The sequence below is a fragment of the Scomber scombrus genome, chromosome 1 (genome assembly GCF_963691925.1).
Source record: "Scomber scombrus chromosome 1, fScoSco1.1, whole genome shotgun sequence".
In the NCBI taxonomy this organism is placed as follows: Eukaryota; Metazoa; Chordata; class Actinopteri; order Scombriformes; family Scombridae; genus Scomber; species Scomber scombrus.
The window spans coordinates 15,925,358-15,946,368 of NC_084970.1; the positions used below are offsets into that span (position 1 = coordinate 15,925,358).

Here is a 21,011-nt window from a genome sequence, read left to right on the forward strand (position 1 = left end):
GGTGTGTGTAATTATGTGTTTGCTGGTTGTTAGTTTATCGTGGTTATGGTTGGATCACTTGCATCAGCTACAGATAGACGAATTTTGTTTAATTAATGTTAATGTTTAAACGACTCCGCATCTCCACGAGCAGCAGACTACTCACTGACTGTCCGGCGTTAGTTACGGTTACTATCCCGTTAAAACTCCCGGGCTGTTTGAAGATTGTACTCATCTGTTTAATCTTATATCCTTCAGCTCCCTCCTTTTCTAATGTTTGAAGACTGTTTAAAGTCCGGCGCGCCAAATTTGCTGCGGAAATGACATCAGGAACACGGTTATTTGGGGGCGTTGTCAATTTTGTGAAAACCGCCCTACTCTGCCTCTGATGGCTAGTCATGATGTTCTTATTGTAACCTAACCAATCAAATCAACGAAGGCAACGAGTACTATCCAATATGAAGCAGAGTAGGGCGAGTCTTCTGGGTGGTAACTCTAGATTTGAGAATCTCGTAAAATTGGCACACTTTATTTGAGAGGATATTCTGGCAAAACCTTTGTGATTTTATTGTTGAAAAAAATGGATGAAAGTTTTAAATTAATTTGGAAGAATTTATTGTTTGGTCTCCTGGAAAATAATTCTCATTTGAACATGATGAATCTTATCATTATTATAATGGCCAAATTCCATATCCATAAATGTAAATTTACAGTTAAGGAAACCATGCTTTATTGCATTTAGCAATAAGATCAAACAATACATTCATTTAATTTAATCCTTCCTAAAACCAAAAGCAATTACAACTGTAACACACTGCAGTGCTATGTTAAACATCTTTATATAGATCCCCATCGCCCTAGCACTCATTTATAGTTGTAATGTGTACATTTTATTTACATATACATTTACTTTTCTTTGTATTTGTTGTATGTACCCAGAATGTATATGGTTTTATACGTTACATGTAAACTGTTTTTGTCAACTTAAAAAAATGACCAAAAAAATGTGTACATGATTCTTTGGATTGTGCACGTTGTTTTTCATTGTAAAAAATAATTAGGTTTTATTAGGTGACAATGCAGTGGTTAAGGTCTGGTTAGGCACATAATGAGGGTTAGAAAGAGATCATGTTTGGTAAATCCAGGGTTACCATCTACCATATTTTTAAGTTATCGTGTCGCCCTCTGTTGGTGATAAACATACCAGAGAAATAACTGGTAACAGTGAAATCACTATGGGTATTTTTTCAGTAAATTGTTTTTTGTAATTGTTTGATTAATTAATTTATATATTGATTAATTTTTGTATTTGTCAGAAAATCTAATGATGCAGTGATGTACCTTGTTGTTTTTCTGCGCACTCTGATGTGGCCTGTGCAGATTAAATGCTATGTGATGATGATGAAATGCTACATTTTTTCTTTAAAAAACCCCCCAGAAACAATCAGTATCATCCAAGACGAACAGAACCACTTTTATGCTAAATATAGCTTTTGTGTTTTCTGGCATCTTAGTGTCTCAACTATGTCAGAAAATGTTACTCCACAATGGAGCAAATGATTGTAAAGTGTGCTTTCTTCAAGCCCACATTATTTGAATAATCTCAAACAGCTCATCTTTTAGGCATGATATCCACAATATCCTTTCATACAAATGTGACTTAGGTGTTTGTTAATGATTAATAATTAATGTATTAATCCTTTGATTGGTGATATATCTGACCACTTATTTATAGAAAAGGGCTGGACCAAAATCGATATTTTAACATCTGAACTTATTACTTAAGCCTAAGAAGTAATTATAACTTAAAACCTTTTTATTTTATAAAGGGTGCCATATAAGAAAATAATTTGGAGCCTGGATCGTTAGAGATCATTTGCTTTAGTAAACTGGGATCATTAAACAATTAAACACAATTAAACACTCCTTTCTCATGGTCAACTGTTTTTATCTAAAGCCTGTGAAATATCACACACATCAGGTCATAGCCGATGAGACCTGGTGCTCACTTAAAGATATATTATGTTTCCTCAGGTTTCACTAAAAAACAACAATTTAACACATCCACTTAAAGTTACAAAAATTAACAGATTTAAAATTCAACATTCAAGAAGTTTATCATAAACACAGACGGTTAGACTGTAAAAATAAAATTCTTATTTTAGTTCACCCTTTCACGCAAAACCCGTCGGGTTCCAGGTTCTTAAAAGTGAATATTTTCTGGTTTCTTTAGTCCTTTATGATAGTAAACGAAATATATTTTGGTTGTGGACTGTTGGTTGGGTAAAAACAAGACATTTTAGTTTGCATATTGGGCTTTGGGAAATGGAATCGAGCATAATAATAATTTTATTCTCCCTGCAAGCACCTCTATGGACTACTGATGGCCTCTATAATTGTTAAAAGATGCAAGAAATGGGGGAAGACACTGTTTGGCTTTGTGGACAATAAGGGAAATAGAAAATGTTATCCTTTTGCATAAATGATAGTAAAATCATGTGATCATGTCACATATCAATAAAAGGGCAACTAATAACAAACTGGAGAACAATAAGTAAAATCAGTTATGATTAGGGAGTAAATCTTTATAGATACATAATATATACATAAAGGTCATTTTTTGCAATGATCCCTCAAATGTGGTTAACACTTGTGACAAAGATATACAATGGAGGCCATGATATTTTAAAGTTCAATAACAAACCTTAATGTTTAAAATGACATCAGTGCACTAAAAAATTAAATTGAATAACTCACTATAAACAAAAAACAGATCAAAATATAGATTTAACAAGAATTAAGAAAATGGATCAAATATACATAAAGTGCTGGCAATATAGCTTTAAAGAATAAAAAAAAAAAAAATTGGCACATATCGGGTTACATGTACGCCGATACCAATGTATCTGTGATAGGCCAATATCAGCCGATAATATCTGCTGACCAATGTATCGGTTTGACTCTAGGTGACCTTGGAGGAGGTCAAATGTCCCACTTTCTTAATTTCTTGAGTGTAATGATATGACTGCTTCATTGAAGCAACACATTTAACATAAACCAATATGTCACCTGGAGAAACATATAAATTATAACTTGTAATCTGTAATTACAAGTAAGCTCTACAGTGTAAAAAAATGTACAACAATGACAGAAAAAAATGCTTGTACAAGATTTATTTCCTTACTAAAAGTGGTTTTACGTTACACATCGACTCCTTTAACATGAGTCCTTGTTAACTCTTACAAACTAATACGTGCATTTATGTGATGCTGATGTCCAGTTTAGAGATTCTCCCCTGTGTGAGTCTTCATATGAATGATTAAATGTGAGCGCCGAATGAATCTTTTCCCACAAAGAGTGCAGCTGTACGGCCTCTCCCCTGAATGAGTCTTCACATGGCGTGTCAGATTAGACTGAGTGCTGAATTTCATACTGCAAACGTGGCAACTGTACGGTTTCTCACCAGTATGAATTATGGTGTGCTTGATAAGATCTGCTTTCTCTCTAAAACTTTTTCCACAGTCGGCACAGCTGTGAGGTTTCTCTCCCGTGTGGATTCGCATGTGGGCATTCATGTTTCCAGCCTGCGTGAATCCTCGGCCGCAGAAACTGCAAATGTACGGTTTCTGTCCAGAATGGGAGTTCATGTGCGTTTGCAGATAGGAGCGCTGAATGAAACTTTTACCACAAACGCTGCAGCTGTAGGGTTTCTCTCCTGTGTGTGTCTTCATGTGGCGAGTCAGAATGGATTTAATCCTGAAATTCTTGCTGCAGACGTTGCAGGTGTACGGTCTGTCTACCGTCTCACCTGCTCCCTCTGGTTTAAGGCTGTTTACTCCTGAGCGATGTCCTCCACTGTCCCCACATTCATCATCGCTATCAACATCTTCACTCATCTGGCAGTCACCGATTGGTTCTTTATCAGGTTCTGCTTTGAGATGTTCGGATGAGCCGTTGGGTAAATCGCCTCCCTCTTTATTTTCAACGCTGCGGCTTTCACATGGGGACAGTCTTCCATCTTTGTCACTTCTCTGAACATAAATAATATTGAACATTGAGTCTTTGGTATCAGCCTCTTTCAGCATTTCACATGCCTGAGTGGTCCACAGTTCCTCCTGTTCTTCTTTGATGTGTGGGGGCTCCTGGTCATCATCACACAGGTCAGACTTGTTCACACAGGGCTGCTGCTCAGAGGGAGCGTCCTCCTCCTGGACAGAGAGCTGCAAGGGGGCTGGACAGTATTACACAGAAGATAAGAAATGTAGGCATTCATTTAATCAAATACACATTTTGAAAAGGTGTGTTATTATTAACAGGTAAAACATGCAATATAGAAGAACTAAGGATGGTCTTCATTTGCACAACATAACAGGTGCAATGACATTTAGGTTTGCATAGCTGCCTATTTGTGATATGAAAGGGTCTATTGTGAGTGTTTCTTTGTAATGCTATTCTGGGCATACACATATGCATAAAACCTGGTATGGGCTTCCATGGTTTGATGTCAGTTTTGGGGCTCCTTATGTTTTGATAAAGTGGAGGAAGTAAAAGATAATGGTGATTTTAAAAAGTCTGTGTTTTCGTGTGTCCACATGAATCCAATGTTTCATGTTCATTCATCTCTTCTGAGGCTCTCAGAGCATCACAAGTGTTTATACACACGTTGAGGATCTCTGTTAACATCCCAAGTTCAAAAACTCCCACATCTTTTCATCTGCCGCCTTTTTCTTATGCTGCCCTGGCAGTGAGGCGGAGGAGAGCAGCCGCACCCAAGTTAGCTTGACATTACCTCTACACAAATAATTTATCATGGTGAGGGTTTAACTAAACTGTGATGCACCGATATTGATATTAGATATTGGTTCAATACTAACTCAAATAGCTGGAATGGGTATCAATGCCAATGGACCAATCTGGTACTGGATACCATTATTTTTAATAAATACAAATTTGGTTAATTCATATCTATGTATTTACTTGTTACATTTTGTTTTACAAAGATAGGAAAGCAATGTATGGTCAAGCCTGATTTTGCCTTACACATGAAGAATGATACCAGTCTCTGCCACGCAGTGAGACATACAGCTTATCAATTAAACACTGGTATTGGATGGGTACTTGGTATCAGCCGATAACCAAAGCCCAGGTATCGGGACTGACAATGATGGATCAATGCAATCCTAACTGTGATAGTGACTTGAACAAAAATCATTCACAAAAACTGAAAAAGAACGTCACAACCTTACATATGTGACATGGTGTGTACCCACTACATTTCCCACTGTTTACTATTAGAACGAGAATATGATATACCTGTCCTATTTGGTAATATTTTATTTTACAGGTCCCTTATAACTATTTCCTGGAAAAGTAATTTAAATTCAATAATAATTTTTAATGACATTTTGCAGAAAAAGTGTCAAGTTGGTTCAGTTGGTAAGTGTACATTGATTATATTTTGGTTCAACTGTTAATATTTAAAGAAAATAGATGCATTCGCAGCAGCACATACTGTAGTCAAGTCTGTTTTCTGTGTGTAGTTTTAAAAAATCTGAGTGGGCACAACCAAACCACCTAAACACTTTTTTTATTTTTTCTAATAAATTGTACTAAAGTGCACCAACCTTTCTGTAAAATGTCCTAAAAACTAAACACAAAAATATCACTTAGTGTGAAGCATATCGTGGACTTAGACTCCAACCAAGGAAAGAGAGATATTTTAAGTATCTGTCTATCTGATGATAGTTGTTCCACACGAGTCATGACTTTTGCTTCCCTGTCCTCTTTCACTCCATTAATCCCTTTGTTCTCTCTGACCTGACTGATCCACATGAGAGTAGCAGAGAGGAAAGAAATATGGAAAAGCTTTGAACCTCCTGCTATCAGCATTATTAAATGTGTAGGCATAGCCATTTTCATTCATTCAACACACTATACACATATAAAATCAAAGTATTTGCCATGCAATATATTCAGCAGTTTCTAATAACATGAAAACTGTTACAGTATGTGGCTCAATTTTTTTGAGACAGCCATTTTGCATCCCCTTTCCTGATACCTTCAGGGATGCAAAATGGCGTTATTATCTCCCCTGTAGCGGACTGTGAGTTGAGGGAGTGGACCAGATGACTGAAGGCTGCGGACATCATGACACACACTATAGTGACAGCCAGGAAGAGTTTATCTCCTCAGCTCTTTGTGGTTGAAGTTGACCTGACTGTGTTGTGTTGTTACCTCTCCTCCCAACCAGCGGTCCGTGCTGCTCCGTCTGCTGCTTTGAGCGGAAAACTTCCTCCTCATAGTCTTTAATAGTTTTTTCAAAGAGGCTGAAGATTTCCTCAGCAGCGGCTTGCAGTCGCTCATTGACCAGCGTTTTAAGTTGTTCAATCTTGAACATTTCCGCGGTTGAAAGCACACCTCCAGTACCGATCCTGATACTGACGGGCTCACAGCAGGGCCGGCTGCTCGCTGGGTTGCCAGATGTCGCAAGAGGAGCCAGCAAGTCAGCCGTAAATTCAGACCATAAAAAGACTCACCCGCTCTCTTTGTGAAATGATATGGGACTATTTGCCAATAATGAAAATGTTATTAACGTGAGCCAGGTGAGTCACATTTAGCTATGACCAATGGTAGGACTGTACCCCATGTATTTATAATGTAGCTACACCCCGGATACAGTGTTTTATTATGTTATGTTATGTTTTTATTTCTCAAGTAAAATTGCATGGATGAAGTAAATATGTTAGGGCATGGAGTAGAAAGGTACATTTAATGTACCGGTAAATACAATGAAATACGTGGTGCATGGGGTCATTTTTCTTATCACTAAGGATAGAAACACAGCATGTGAGTGGAACTATCCAGGAAGATTGACAGTTTTCTATGTGTGGCTCTGTGTTCTTTTTAGTAGTCGGACATATGCCCAAATAAAGCAATGACAACTTTTCAAGCATGCGTCAAACATAATCTGTTGAACCTGCTGAATCACTTCATGAAACAGTAAAGCTTCTTATAATGAACGGACATGGCAACACAATCTGAAACACAAACTGATGCGCACAATGGACCGAGTCCCTCTGCATGATGAAGCTTTGCTGCCATCTACTGGCTATGAAAGAAAACACTAAAGCATTTATTTATATCATATTTTTATAGAGACAGATACACAGCAAGAACCAATGCCATATACCACAGCATACCACAGCGTTCACCACAGGAGCAATCCAATAGATGAGAGGAATCATTTAAGTGACCTACCTATGACCTACCTACCTACCTACATTGATTTGCAGTTCGCATTTGCTGCAGCTGACCAGGAGATGACAGCAGATATCCAGGGTAAGAAAAAGGGGTGTTGGGCGTAATAAATCTGACAATACTTTAGAGCCAACTTTTATATTACTGCTGCACTTTCATTTGACACTTTAAAATGTAACTAACTTTATGAGTGATGGCCTCTTTGCTTCAGTTAGAGCCGCAGCCAGAAAGTGTTGATACTCTATCAGATTTATCATGATAGATGATGTAAAACAAGGTAGGACAGGCTAACTGGCACTTTCAGTCAATGGGATACATGTTTTTTATTGTGCCAAATCTACATTTTTTCCACTCAAGTTTCCAGTGGAGGGATGAATGTTTATTAACCTGCTTCAACAATGCTCTCATCTTCAGCACTCAAAGCTGGGTCAAACATCCTGGTATATCAACTTTAAGTGTAATCATTTACCTTACATTTTATGCTATTTTGATTATTACCTTTGTTTGTTTTATTATCAGAGACCATCATATTTAATTTTTTGATTTTACTTAATGTATACTTTATTTTCACTAATTTTTTATTATTATTTCTATTTGCGTGGTCCCCCTTGTCCCAGTCAGACTTTTGAAAAACAGCAGAAATACCATTGATGGTATTGTTAGTTCAGACGTGAGGATTAAAGTCAGTCAGACAATAACATACCAGTGGGGGGCCCACACACACACACACACACACACACACAGAGAGAGAAGAGCAGAGATCATGTAAACTTTACATGCCAGCATGACAGATTCATGCCAGCTCATTCTGCACAGACCCCACACGTCTACTCTCAAAGTAAAACATATTTTTGCATACAGAGTTTCTCACCTGCTCTGTGCAAGGAGAGCAAAATAAGGTTTTTGAAGTGCATATGTCACAGTCTGGCTCCATTCTTCATCATTCTTCCAGATGCTCTCAGACTTTTTTCTTTGTTTGTTCAAACTGGGCTGAGAGGGAGACGGACGGATAAGAGAGTTTACAGATTATATTACAGAACACTTGAGATACTGTTGCTTGCTACACAAGGACCCTCAAAGAAACGTGCAAAAGTGAACTGAAAAACTAGTTATGTTACTCTGAGCAATAGTCCAATTCATATTGTTACATGCAATCTTAATATGAAGGCTTCTCCACTTGACAGACGTATTGGCTCATGTTTATGCCAACAGCAATTTATGTGTGGTTCACGTCTTTAAGGTAAAAGTCCCAAAACTGACAATGTAATATTGAAGTGTGTTTGCTGTTCTTGCTCAGGTGACCTATGCTCTCGTTTATGTTATATTCATGTAATTTTGAGACACTTTGATGAATGACGGTTTATATACAAAGAGGGTTACTTAATTTAACTCATGGATGAAGTTCTGTTTGTTATTTGTCCTTAGCCCAGATCAGTTATTGCCTTTTGTGTTCTTTCTTTCTTGTTTTCGACAGCCTGCTTTTCCCTCCTCACCTGCCCTGTGTTCAGCCTCATTAGTCCTGCCCTGTTCCTGGAGTTTTCCCCAGCCAATCAGGTCCTTGCCCGTCTCCTCACCTCATCCCCATTCCCTCATTAGTTCTGTCTGTATTTAAGTTCCTGCTTTCAGTTCAGTCTAGTTCGGTCATATGTTCAGTTTTTCCTTGTGTGCATGACTGAATCTAATAAAGAGTTATTCTTCAGTTCCTCCTGCTTCCTGTATTTGGGTCCACCTATTCCACTGCATTGTGACAGGATATGCTTACAGGTGACACTTCTGTGAATTGTCTGGTGTGTATAAAGAGACACACACATCTTGACACACCGTGTGCTGTGTTTTTACACACATTTTGCACAAACGCTGCGTATGATACGCATTTAGGTAGGCAGGTAAAAATGTGTCTGAAGATACAGAAGATAGTAGTGTTACATCATCATTGCCTTTTATCTAGTAATTGTAAGTTATGGGGAAGTGATTATAGATTGGGGGCAGATACCTTTAGGTTTTTTACTGCTTCATACTAAATGAAAGTTCTGCTGAAATAATTACTCTCAATTTTAGAAAATGCCACATTGCTCTTTTACAACAGCATGATGTGATAGTATAAGCTACACTTACTAGAGAAAATGTGTTTGCATGGCCTCTTTATCTCCCTGCAGTTTCAGCTTTAAGTAATGCTCATGCATGTCTTGCAGTTGAATGTATTACTGTGAAGATGAGAAAGAAAGCAGTCTGTCACATAATATGTTATTCTCAGTGTTTTATGGCACTTGAAGCAGTATTGAACTGGCAGTCTATTTAATTTTCAGGAGTTCAACTAATATCAGTGTTCCCTCTCCTCCTTCGTTATTAAGTCTCAATGGAAGTTGAGACAACCACACTTCTGAATGTGGTTCTGCTACGCTAACGTTCTTCTGCAAAAGTACAAAACTTTTGCCAAACAGCTGCAATGCAGTGATTATATTGTTGTAAAGACATGTATGGAAAATCCCCAACTTGAAAAGTACAACATATACACTGCAGTCTGTACTCAGTGGCTGCATTTTGATCAGGTTGTTATTTGGCTGTCTGTCTAAAACACAGCACTGTGTCCCAATTTCAGACTGCATGCACATTTTTAACAGTTTGAGTATATAGTGCAGTCACGTTGACAAGTGAAAATTATGTTCGTTCAATTTCACTTGAGTTTTCAGTGTGGTCATGGACACTATATTCTCACAATGCCATGCACAGAGGAAATGGAAGAGCATATCAATTATTAAACATAAGTACAGATGTAGGTGAGATGGCTTCAGGAGGATCTCAAAATAATAATGTAAACATGTTTTTTGTATATTTTGCATAGAGTAGCACAAAGTTTGATTGTTGCCACATCTGGCATAAATTCCTGTTTGTGCGAAACTGTGAAAGAGTAGTAAAGGACGTGGGTCTGGAGAATTTAGCCCTGTGATTTCATCAGCCTGATTGATGCAACTGAGCAATCAGCTGGTATTCACCAGCTATTCACACCTCTAGCTGCTCCTGATGATGGTTTTTAAGTTAAACTGCAAGCCCGAAACAGCTAAAATAAAAGATCATTTAATTGAAATCAAAATCATAGAAACCCCAATGATTAAACTCTGCAGACTTTTTTTGGTCTCTTAATCTAACAGATAACTGCTCCAAAAAATGATATTTTGGAGAAGGCAAATGACAATATTATGGCCAAAAGAGATCAAATATGCTTTTATTCCAACTTGGTTTACAGTAGTCACAGCATGAAAATAAAATATATTGACATTTAGGTAACACCTGTTGTGCATTTATAATCTGTTATGATTTTTTGGTGCAGAGCTGTCAGGTCACTGCTGCTGAAACTTTTGTCAAACTGTGGGAGCAGCGGCACAAAGGGATTACAGGATGAGACTGCCACACACTGGCTGTGCTACTTCACCAAGGAGCTACAGTCGTGAGAGGGACGAGGATCACAACCAATACAATCGGGTGTTTCAGGCACTCGGGTGTGTCCCCTCCCCCCCACTTCTTACAAAGGTCAGCACCAAATTTAGAAAATGAGAGAAAAGAGAGACAGAAAAACACACATAAGTAGGATAGAGACAAAGACAGAGAGGTAATTGGTTTAGACTCATTAGCAGCACATAACTCAACAAAAGCACCTGAATACCTGACTTGTTTGACCTTTCTACATATTAATGATCAAGCTTTTTAATATGAACAGTCATATGTGGCTCATTAAGCACTCTGTTGTTATCAACAACGCATTTTACAGTTACATCTTTAACTCCAGGGAACAAAAACATGACTTTGCCCATTTAGCTCACAAGGAAAATGTTTCGATTTTCTTTGATTCAGTGTAGACAAGGGGCAACTACAAGAAAGTCCAAAACATATAGATCAGTTAAGTTGTCTTCATTTTGTCAAGACAAGCCAGAAATGAAAACAATCAATTACTCGAGTCATGTGACGTGAGTGCCGATGCTTTAAAAAAATGTTGTATTAAAGTTAATTCTTGACATAGTAAATAGCTGGAAATGCATTGAAAATTGTAGTTTAAAAACTATATTTACAGTAACAGTTACTCTCTAGTTACTCTCCAAACCAACAATACAAAACTTTGTGTAAGATACAAAACATATGCAGTCAGAGAGATTGATACAGATAATATTGATATTTGACTTGAAGATTTGTTTTTGTTGCCCTTCACAGCTCTTTATGTAACTGGCACCACATCTGTTTTTCTGTAAATGAAGTAAAGGAAATACAAAATAAACTTAATCTAAGCCTCAGCATACTTTGTTTCCTGGCTGCCTTTTAATCAAGAAAGTAGTTTTCATTGTTCATAGTTTTAATCAAGTAATAGAAAAACTTACTGGCAGCTGGAGAATAGGACAATAAAAAACGATTCATTGTTTGAAATAGTGTGAGGGGGATACTCAGGGAGAGTATACATCTGTGCTCTCAGTTTATTACATCAATATTTTCTCACCTCTGATAAACATTTTCCTCTTCCTTTGTCCTCTGTGCAGAGTGATACACGTGATGAGGCTGGAGTGACCAAAAGTTGTTGTTGTTGTGTTGAGGCTCTTAATTAATGTTATGGATGTCCCAAAATTTCCCAAAAGGATATTGATGTTAATTCTCAATAATGTAAATTATTAATACACATTTCCTATACCCCATTATGAACCTGATGTCAACTGAGGGAATCTGAACAATTAACACTTCCTCTGTTAATAAAGCCTGACGATCCAGCCTGCATTATCAACTGTAAATGTCATCCAGGAAATGTTGATATTGCTGGGAAAAAAGACCAATTTCAGGGTTATAAATACCAAGTTTGGTTTCTCAAAATATTTTATTTTTTTTAGCTGTCAGATAATGTCAATCATTGTAATACAAGCTCAGATTATACTAATTTACTGGTTTCTCACAGAACTGAATTCCTTGAATTTGATATAAGAACATCTTTGTAATAGTAGTGGCTACAGGTTTTGCAACTGTCTGATAGGGTAATTTGACAGGACTCCATCTAACAGAAGTTGGAGATAAGACGGCACTGACTCATTGCTCTGCCTTTGAATTTGTTTCTACAGCATAACCTTATGTTCACCATAAGACATAACATGAAAACATAAAAAACATATGTACGACAATACATTGTCTCGGCATACACAGACATCAAGGATTTCTTCGATATTTCTCTTATCCTTCAGTAATCTGTAATGTCTCCCTGTGGGGGAAAAAAGTACTGTACAGTGTGTGAAAAGGGTTGTTAATAATTCTGACAGCTTTACATCTTAAGAGTTCATCGTACATACATCGTCATGTTCATTATTTTCTGTAGCTACATCTACATAAGATATGTATATGTCTGCTTAGAAGTCTCTCCATACATTTACATAATATGGAGGTAAGTGCAATGAACCTAAAACTGTTCAGTTCTGAAACTCCAGGCTTTTAAGGAATGGGCACGGTGTTTGAAGTTTTCCATGATTTGGGTAAATGTCTTAAGCAGGAGTTGAAATAGCTCAGTGTGAGGAAGATATCAGAATGATAGATAGTGCCTGCCTGTAATTCTCTGCAGGAGAACAGGAGCCAAGTGTAGAGGAGAAGAAGCTTTCTTGATCTTGGCACTTGTGAGTATGCATTCATTCCCTGAGCTGTGTCCCAATACTAGCTCATGGAGAACTATTAATGACAGTGAGCATTATTATATTAAGCATCAGATCCCAATCTGCCAATCCAACCAAGCCCATAATGTTTAGATGTTGACGCCTTCCATCAGGTTCACTTATGGATGTGATCTTGGCACTCGTGTTGGAATATGATAGACATGGAGGGAGTGGAATATGAGCCTCTGCACATTTCCAACCCTGCTGGCAAGGATTCTTATTGGCTGCCCATCTCCTCTGCTCACTTTCTTTTATCCTCTCTTCCTTCCTTTCATTCCTTCTTCTTTAAATCTCTCTCTTCTCCTTTTTTCAGATACTGTCTGCAGCCTGTATCCATCTCTGGTGACACAGTGCCTGACACAGATCCCTGACACTAGGTTTTGTCCCCCTTGGCCTTCACAACATCCGCCCCAGTCCACCCTTAACCTACAGCGTTCATACCCCCTTCCCATCCATCCATCCATCCATCCTCAACATATACCACCCCCTCATTCCATTAAAACTAGTTATAACCTATTGGTGTGAAATGGTCCTTAGTTACGAAAAGGAATTGTGTTTGAATAGATCACTGTCCCAGTGGTGAGGTTTTTTTCTCCAAAAGGTCAAGTTCTGTGCAGTGTTTTGCAGGAATGATGATGGTTTTTCCAATTGTTAAGCTGTTGGCTGTCTTCAGGAGGAATAATCATGTGGACTGGTGCTTGTGATGTTTCTTGTTCAAGCCCATGCAAACATGGTCACTGCAGTCTTGGCATGGCACACGGAGGACCACATGGCAGCTGCTCACTTGGCAGGAGTCTGGCAGTAGCAGTTGCACAATGCACAGCGTTTTCACTGTCCTCACTCCTTCTGAGCTATTGGTATTATTGTCATGCATCTCTGCCAAGCATGAAGAGCAGCGGAGTTGAGTTCCACACCTTCAGGTCAGGGGGGATATTTGGATGATCTGTTCATTAAACATTTTGTAAAAGCACAAGGAGGCTCTTGAGGTAAGAAAGCAAACAGGGAAGTGATTAAGATACAATAACCATTTATAAAGCTGATACTTAAAATTTGGCAACTCAGTGACCTCAGCACGTAGAATTATAATACTGGAAGTGCAACTGTGAATCCACCACATAATAATATGAACATTTTAAAAAGTTACTGTTGAAAGAGCAATGTTTTAAAACATAAAAAATGGAACAACAGCAGCTAACAAACTCCATCACGTGAAACTAACTGGCTGGTCTGTTTGTGTTTTAAGGTCACTGGGTTTATCTGCAGCTTTATCTTTTGTGGCCACAGCTGTTAAACATGAATGGCATGTAACGCTTGCATGTATTTACTGAGATATGGGTCATGTTTTTCCAACATCACTTTATTATATGTGTTCTATTTTTCCTTGTTCATTTTAAGGTTTTCATTTCATATTTATGCATTTCTTACAATACTGGTCCTGTTGATGTATTGTTTTTTCATTCTGTGGATCAGCGGGCTCCAGAGCTACCCCAGTATCCTGTTAGATTATGTGATAGTTTGTGTGTTACTATTATTGTGGCAGTGTGTCTTTCACATGTTGTCAGCTGTGTACTGTGTGTGCTGACTTTCTATCTATTTGTTATTGTGTTTGGGCAACCAAATCTATCTGACTAATCAATGTGATTTGCAGCTGCCTTAATACATATCAGTAGTTATGTTTGTACAGTGGGAGACAGAAATAAATCAATGTTATTGCATAAAAGAATAGAAATGTGTGGTAAACTAATAAAGCTTTGTCCATTTACTTGCTCTATAAATAAAGAGTTTTACAGCATAACTCTTTTAAGATCTATATGCGCACTGTACAAGACCTGCATTCAGAGTATATTTACCTTTTGTATTGCTTTGATCACATGACACTTTTTTGAACTTGCACTCTATGTTTTTATCAATTACCCAAATGATACTTCTTTTTTTTGGTCATGTATGGCTGTTAATGCTTTGACGTTTTTTGTGCTGTCTTTTTGTGCAAAGCAAATTCCCCTATGGGCAGTACAGGTTTCTTTCATTTCATCCATTCATTCATTTATTCACTTGACACTTGCTATGAATGCTGAGAAAGTTGATCTGATTTCATCATATTACAAGCGGTATATTGTGCTGTCAGCAACAGCATGAGTGTCTGTGTGTGTTTGGGGAAAGTTTTGTTAATAGAGATTCATAATGCATTAAATATTCCATGAAAGAAAATTTGTCTTTTCCATGTTTCTTTACTGTGAGTCCCTGGGTGTGATATTTAAGTATCCATCATTATAAGATAAATTTGTATGTTGGATATCTTTTACATTATAATCTCATGTTTTTCTCCTCCTGTTCTCCTCTATTTTGCCTCTTTAACCAATGCTGCATCATAAACTCAGGAGAATACATTTCTGTCCAGTAAAATGTATTCAAAAGCTCGGAGCTGACCCAGCCAACCTTTCCATCTCACATAAAGCCCACAGATCTACCTTTGAATCATAAATTGCGTCCCTCCTGGTTTTCAGTCCCGCCTCCGCATCCTGTTTTATGACAGATGAAACAACCAAATCCACATGAAGCAAAAAGATTATCTCAAACGCATTTCATGCGTGTACTCATGCAAGCTATATTTTAGTGCATGTCTGTTTGTGTTTGTATGTACTGTGTGTGTGTGTGTGTGTGTGTGTGTGTGTGTGTGTGTGTGTGTGTGTGTGTGTGTGTGTTATTGTCATTGACCTAGGGGAATCTGACCAATCAGAACTCTGTGCATAAAGGAGGCAAACCCCATTATGTAAATGTCACCTAGGAAGTGGTTGTATGGTTGCAGATTGAGAAAATGTAAGACCAATTTCATGGTAAACTTCCACATTGACACATTATGAGAAATTACTTATGCTCCCCCATCCTTGTTCTTTTTCTTTTTTTACTCTTCTATTCTTCTCTTTCCTCAATTTTTTCAACCTCTTAATTTCCCCAACTTTAATTTCCCCTACTTTTCTCTCATTTCCTCTTTCTTTCCTCTTTTCTTCATTGATATTCATCCATTCGTAACCACTGATGTCCACTGTCTTACCTTCCGTCATCTGTTTTTCCACTTTTGACTAAATAAAGATTTCATAAAGATCATCACCATAAAGATTCTGCAGTAGTCAAGATAATTAATATTCATTTACATTCCTGTAATAGTACAGTCAATGCTAATAATCAACTGATGTGAACAACTACTGAACAAATCAAATAAAGTTACAGTTCTACATATTTGTAGCAAATCATTCAGATTTACTCATTCCGACCGAATCAAATTCAAATTCCTATACATGAACATATACACATACACATGGAAGTACAGTGCATAATGATGAAGTCAACAGACTATTAATTCAACTCACTATGAAACACAAATACCTCATTAAACAATGAGGAAACACACACACACACACACACACACACACGCACGCGCACACACACACACACACACACACACACACACACACACACACACACACACACACACACACACACACACACACACACACACACACACACACTAACCCCTCTACACCATACATTCAACCTGTAATTCAGCAAAATGCAATCAACACAGACTGCCCAGCACGACATTCAGGAGACACCCCACTGCCAGATTAGATGTTTTGTTGAACAGTTTTGTTAATTTTAAAAAATCACTGTGTTCAAATATTTTCAAAAAGTGACATGTTTTAGGTCATAGGTATGACTAATAACAGTAATGATGGCTCTCTTCGATTTAGGTTTCCCAGTAGGTAATGAAAGTGTCACAGTGTGAGTCATCATGCACAATACCAGGACCCTGAAACTGAAGCAGCTAAATGGAATTCAGTCACCTCTGTCTCCTAATGTGACATGTCAAAATGTTTTCTGTTAAAAAGACCTATGATGCACTAAAAGATGAATGTAAAATTTCCAACATATATTGCAACCATCAATGTGTCAAGAACTGTCAGCTGACCTTTATATCCCCTGATTATCAGAACAAATGTTGTTAACCTTCCACTTAAACGCAAGTGAAAATACCACAGATATGCAGATTTTGGTTTAATAAGGCAGAAAGTCAAGGAGGGGATGAATGAAAACAGCCTCAGGGCAGAGAAGCGTCAGGGGACCTTCCTGCTTCGTCACAACCATCCAGCAATGTGTGTGGGTGCATGGTAAGATGTGGGGCAGGGGGTAGGAATTAATTATAATTAATTACAGCATAAAAACACACCCACACAGGAGCTAAAGTACAGTTCAACATCCAGTCCTCCTTACAGTCAGATACTGTGTTCAGAGAGGACTCTGGGGCAAGCAACATGTCTTATACTGTTGGTCCCCCTTTATACCTTATCAGCTTTAGGAAATATTTATCACTGTGATGCACAGGTTGATGGAATTTTAACAATAAATAGTGAGAGGAAGAAGTTGCTCAGTCACATCACAACATGTAGACTCACTAAGATGGTGTGTGCTTTCAAATTGTTAACACACAATTCACAAAATTACACTTGGAGCTACTTGATTGGAACTTCATAAAGCAAAACAATGCAGTGAAATGTAAGTAACTAATAAATTTTAGTAAATTCTGAGAAAAAAAGTATTTTAGTATTTCAGAGACCCAGAGCATTTATTAGATGGAGCACAGTAGAAAGCGGATGAATGGGATTCTCCCATTTGTTGCAAATTTTCTCTGTTGGTTGAAGATCTTGTAGATTTAAAGGGGACAAAAATAAATCATCTTGTTGTTAGATTGTCTGCTGCTGAAGTTTTATTGTAGCATTTATAAAAAGTTGTATTAATTTAGGGCATCAGAAAACTTTCTCAAACCATAAAACCATAATAATTTTAAATCACAGTGACTTACTTTAACTGTGCTGTTTGCAGCTCTGGGAGGATTAATATATTTGTAAATTGTTTTAAGTACTCTGTATAAAACATTTAAAAGTATTCCAGGTTTTTTTTAAGATATGATCTTACAAATGGAATTCTAATAAAATATGCACAACTCAACCGATTTCCAACTGGAAAAAGAAATACTGTGTTTCCATGAACCAGCGTAATATTTCAACACTCTCAATCCAATGCAACAATAGTGACTTTTCTGTAACTCTGGTTCATCACAGTATTTGAATGTTGCTTCTCACATGACTGACTCCTCTGTCCATGCTGCACTTTGTGGCATTTTTCAATCTTTTGTTTGTGGAGCAGTCTTGTAGAGTTAATGTCTCTAGTTGGATCTGTGTCACCCTACTTCTCTCTCCTCATGTTTCTGATCACAGCAAAATGCTTTATATGAAATTCATGGGCAATTATTTTCTATTTGTGAGAGGAGGACCACCAGAGCGGGTGGAGAGTGGAAACATTTTTCAACAGCATTTGGACATAAGCTATTTAAAGGGTGGTGGTTGTTAGTCATTTAGTTCATTCATCACATTCTTCCAGACCTTGAACTGGCAACTCTGGTGTCACACGCCTGCTTCTCCTCTTTGCTATCATCGTCTCCAATTTCACAGTTTTGCTGTTTCAGTATTTATGAACCATTCTTTTTATGAACCCCCATGAACTTGACGATCTTTGCCATGCATCTGACCCAGTGCTATTTCACAGTCACTGCGCCAAGCTACGTGAAGCTGAAAATGGGATCCAATTTATGAAACTGTGATAACAACTTGGTGATATAAATTTAATGGAATTCAATCTACAATGTGCAATTGATGCAACCCGGACCATCCCTGCTCCCTCCACCATAATCTCCAGGAACAAACAAATGTATCTATAAAATCAGCTGCAACAACAAAAGTGTGGATTTGTATTATTTTCATGCATCGAAGCCGATTAATTTTCTCATTTTGATGCAGATTTTCAAGATGCTGTGGCATCGTGAAGCCAGAATCTTCACTGAAGCAAATTGTCTCACATAAAACTTGGCACACCAATCATAAGGGCATTCAGCCAAAAGGAACACACTGAAGGGGACGCAGCAGTACACAGTGGTATTCTATTATTATTTGTGTGGGAATTTGTGTCTTCAGAGCACATTCCTGCTTTTGTTTCAATGTTTTTAGATTGTCATTAAAAAACAATGTTTTCCACAGATTCTGCCAACTCACTCACTCAGCTGGAAAACTTCAAATGTATTGAATGAAATGGTTTATCATCACATTTCAGAGTAATGGTTTGTGTTCACTGTTTTGCTATGACTTCTCAGACAAACAATTTTGCCTTTGTAGTCATAGCAACACAGTGCTTCTTCTTAGGGACATAACACCACTGAGATGATGTAAGGAGAGCGTCAGATCAACTTGTAATGCTTGAAAATAGATCTGCAAGAGGTATTTATTCTGGTGACCCACAAAAACAAAGCCCACAACATGTCACAAAACAAAATCACTATAAACAGTTGTAGCTATTGCTGTTGGAAAGTTACATGAGCAGAATTATCAGTGCTAAAAAGATTGATTGACTGCTTACAGCACGTGTGATTAATTTGATCATAATGACACATTTCACTGCTCTGTTATCTTCATGATTTATGTTTCATTTGAAAAAATTCTGTATTATCGATAATGTCATTGACAATTATTGCTCAATCAGAACTCTTTTATTGATAGTATGCAAAAGGTGGTGCGCCCTCATAACTGAGTGGGAACAGTGCATGCCATATAAACACAACGTCCCTGGTTCAAGTCCAGCAAGGGATCTCTGTTGCATGTCCTAACTATGTCTCTTTCTCCCCTTGTTTCCTGTCGGCCTCTCTGCCACCAACTGTTCAATAAAGGCTAAAAAGCCCAAAAACCAACATAAAAAAGGGCGCAAAAGGCTCAAGTAACATGAAGACGTATGTACAGTGAGGTTTAACCCGTTGCAAGGCAATGCACTTTCGCACACGGCTCACGCTGGTTTGCAGATAACTGTCAGCCTAGAAGAGTTAGATGGTTGTGCCCCAATCAGACAAAACATTTGCATGTTTCAAATCATGAGGTGCACCACACTGCCTTTTTTGTTCAACCCAATAATTTTGAAAAAGAGCAGCTTGCTGTGTCTTTTAAAAAAAATGTTTTACTGTTGCTTGGCAACCACAGTAACACCTGCCCTTAGCCAAACTGCTGTTTTACTGTGAAGTAAACTTACTCCATGTCTGCTGTTTTATGTTCAGATCATGTGAACTATGGTTGGTAATGGTATGGTTGGTAGCTCCAGTATCCACCACTAGTTTGTCATGTATGATTGTCATCTCCACTTGTTGTCGTCACAGCCACAGAAGGCCTGCCTCTCAATTCATCTGATTAAATAATGGGAAAAAACAACAATGATGTTGGACACTTTTATGCTTAAATTTGAAGTGGTTTCAACTTCAGACATTCAGGGAGCTCCCGCAAAAACATGAGGCGGATAGAACCAAAAAATTGGAAGGTGCTGCACCTCGCAATTTGCACATGCTTCACTCTCATTGAAAACAATTACAAAAAGCTGTCCCAGGCTGGTACAGTAATGTTTTCAGTTTATCCGCTGTTTATGTGGCAATTTACTAGCAAGTTTGTATTGAATGATAATGAGAATTTATCCATCTCATATGTGTAACCTATTGACCTTCAATACAATTTATGTGTCCAAATGCACAGTGCAGCGCCCAAGATACCTAAATGATTATTTGGTATAATATACAGACCAACATAACATAGAGCAGATGCATAGGTATGAAGAAGAGAGAGAGCAACTTCATCCTGCTAGACGCACATGCTTCATGTCACCAATGCAGAATGTGCATGAGGCTATTGTTTATCAATCTTTGGAGTCTGTGTTGCACACAACAGAGATATGGCGGCAACAAAGTTAGATGGCCAAGAAGTAAACAGAGGTTCCCCTTAGTCTACAGCTCAGATATCAAGGAGGTCATCACAGCATCAGACACCATATACCCAGTCTTGTAGACAGGATTGAGGAAGAGGCATGAATCCAAGATCATCACCCAGAGAAGATGGTTACACAGTCAGGTATTAACCAAATGGTTCTGGACCCTTTTCCTGTAAAACTACTTACCGTCAAGAAATGGGTTAAGGACACAGAGAACACAGTTGGTGATTAACCAGAGGCTACTTCAAGTGCTGTGGC

The 21,011-nt window shown here is 37.9% G+C and overlaps 1 protein-coding gene across 1 annotated transcript; it reads right to left on the reverse strand.

Moving 5' to 3' along the window:
• Positions 1-3,161: 3,161 nt before the first annotated feature.
• LOC133988586 (zinc finger protein 664-like) lies at positions 3,162-6,437 on the reverse strand. Its single transcript, XM_062428081.1, has 2 exons — positions 6,214-6,437; positions 3,162-4,210 (listed from the first exon to the last, which is right to left on the reverse strand). Exons 1-2 carry the CDS (start codon positions 6,374-6,376, stop codon positions 3,261-3,263), a joined length of 1,113 nt encoding a protein of 370 aa, XP_062284065.1. The 5' UTR covers positions 6,377-6,437; the 3' UTR covers positions 3,162-3,260.
• Positions 6,438-21,011: the final 14,574 nt, after the last annotated feature.